The sequence below is a fragment of the Cenococcum geophilum genome (assembly GCF_001692895.1).
Source record: "Cenococcum geophilum 1.58 unplaced genomic scaffold K441scaffold_28, whole genome shotgun sequence".
NCBI lineage: Eukaryota > Fungi > Ascomycota > Dothideomycetes > Gloniales > Gloniaceae > Cenococcum > Cenococcum geophilum.
Window position 1 is genome coordinate 1,301,818 of NW_027137586.1, and position 1,819 is coordinate 1,303,636.

At 33.2% G+C, this 1,819-nt stretch overlaps 1 protein-coding gene across 1 annotated transcript; it reads left to right on the top strand.

Annotated features, from left to right (window-relative positions):
* Positions 1-1,346: 1,346 nt before the first annotated feature.
* K441DRAFT_567059 (uncharacterized protein) lies at positions 1,347-1,535 on the top strand (the record flags this gene model as incomplete). Its single annotated transcript, XM_067643778.1, has 1 exon — positions 1,347-1,535. A coding segment is annotated over one exon (189 nt), but the record flags the coding sequence as incomplete, so codon positions are not given.
* Between the last annotated feature and the right edge of the window lie 284 nt (positions 1,536-1,819).

Below are 1,819 nucleotides of genomic sequence, written 5' to 3' on the forward strand. Positions count from 1 at the left end.
GAAGTAAGAAAGTGCACTATTAAAGTCGTAAGACAAGTTAGAAATTAGTATATAATAAGACGTAAAAGTATCTATTACGACTTAGGTTTATAGGTAAGAGAATATAGTTGCACTAAGTAGGTAGTACCTTTTGTATTCTGCTATAGGGAACTTTATAGTATATATAATAAGATAACTACTACCTAACTCCACTATTACTATTATTAATAATAACAATAACGTTATTTTTAAGTTGTAAGCTAATATAGCACCATCCGCCTAAGTATTTAAACCCTTATATACCGCGTTAAAAGCCCCGCATTAGACGGTTTATAAACGCTCCGCCTGCCTTAGTTAATCTCATTCTACCTATATAATCTTAAAACGTTAAAACTAAACTAAACCCTTATTATACGGCGCAATTAGCCTATTAAGCACCTCGATATCCTGTATAATAACCCCCTAGGGTACTAAGGTATTAGAGGTTATAAAGGGCATAGATATAGTTAATATAAAGATAAATAGATTTAAAGGGAAAGATAGGACAATTTAAGGGCTAGTTGATTTGGCTCTAAAGGCTATAAATAGAGTTAATACTAAAACTTAAAGGGGACGTTAAAGGTGCCACGAAATCACTTAATAAACGCCTCCAGAGCTAGGTTAATGAGGTTAGAAGTACATTAATATAATATAGCAATTTAAAAATACCTAGACGATCCCATCTAACCTATTATAGCGCCTATTTGAAATCGGAAACAGCTAGAGAGTGTTTTAGGTTTTAGCAACGTGGGGCTTATAGTGTAGTAACCTCTAACGTCCGGGCGATTTTATATAGTAGAACGTAAGGTAGAGATAAATAATAGGTCTAAGTCAAGAGGAATTAAGAGAAGAGAATAATTTACAATAATATAGTGGAATCGCTTATTTCGTAAGATAAAGGTAGTGAGATGTTTAGGTAGAACAGGATAACGCGGGTAAAGCTATAAGCGACGTTTATTTCTAAGAGGACTTAGGGAGAGGTTTTAGAACAACGTACCGCTATATTAGGACGAAGGATGTCTTTTATAGTGTAGTGCTTAGATAGAGGGCTGCTTTAGATTTAACGGACCACTAGCGTGTCCGCGATTTTTCCCAAAAGCGGTCCCGTTAAAGGGCTAAAATTAAACCCTAAACATAACGCAGTATAAATAAGTTATGCTTAGATGGTAATAGATCCACTTTATATACGCTATAACTTATAAGAACCTAAATATTAATTTATTCTATCCTTTATCTTATAGTATTTCGCTATATTACTAATACATATATTTTACTTCCTTTTAATAGCTTCTTTATGCTACTATGGTCTTACCCATACTTAGAATAAACAGCTTATAGTTATTAAAAACGGGATCTTTATAGGGGCTAATAGTTACCCTTATAGATATATCTCTCGAACTAATTCTAGTTTTAATAATAATATAATAACTTATCTATTACCGTTATTAGCCTTAAGAAGGATAAGGGTAAATAGCTTAGATCTTCTATATGCTCTAACACAGAGGATCGCTAACTAAATAGTAAATTTTTTACGACTTTAGGTCTCGCTAGGGGCTTACATAGCCATAAAGTATCTTAAGAATAGATATATTACCCTACTGTAAAACTAGCCGGGTAAACTAATAGCGGCTAGGACGGTTTATATTTTTAGAATAACCTAGCTAAGTAATAGCAAAGTATTAATAGACGTACTGTAGTGGATAGTAAACGGCGCTGGCGGTGACTAGAGAGGGAAACTCTTAACTACTTAGAACTTTAACGATAACAGATACTATTAAATTAATAATAGTAACCTCTCTAT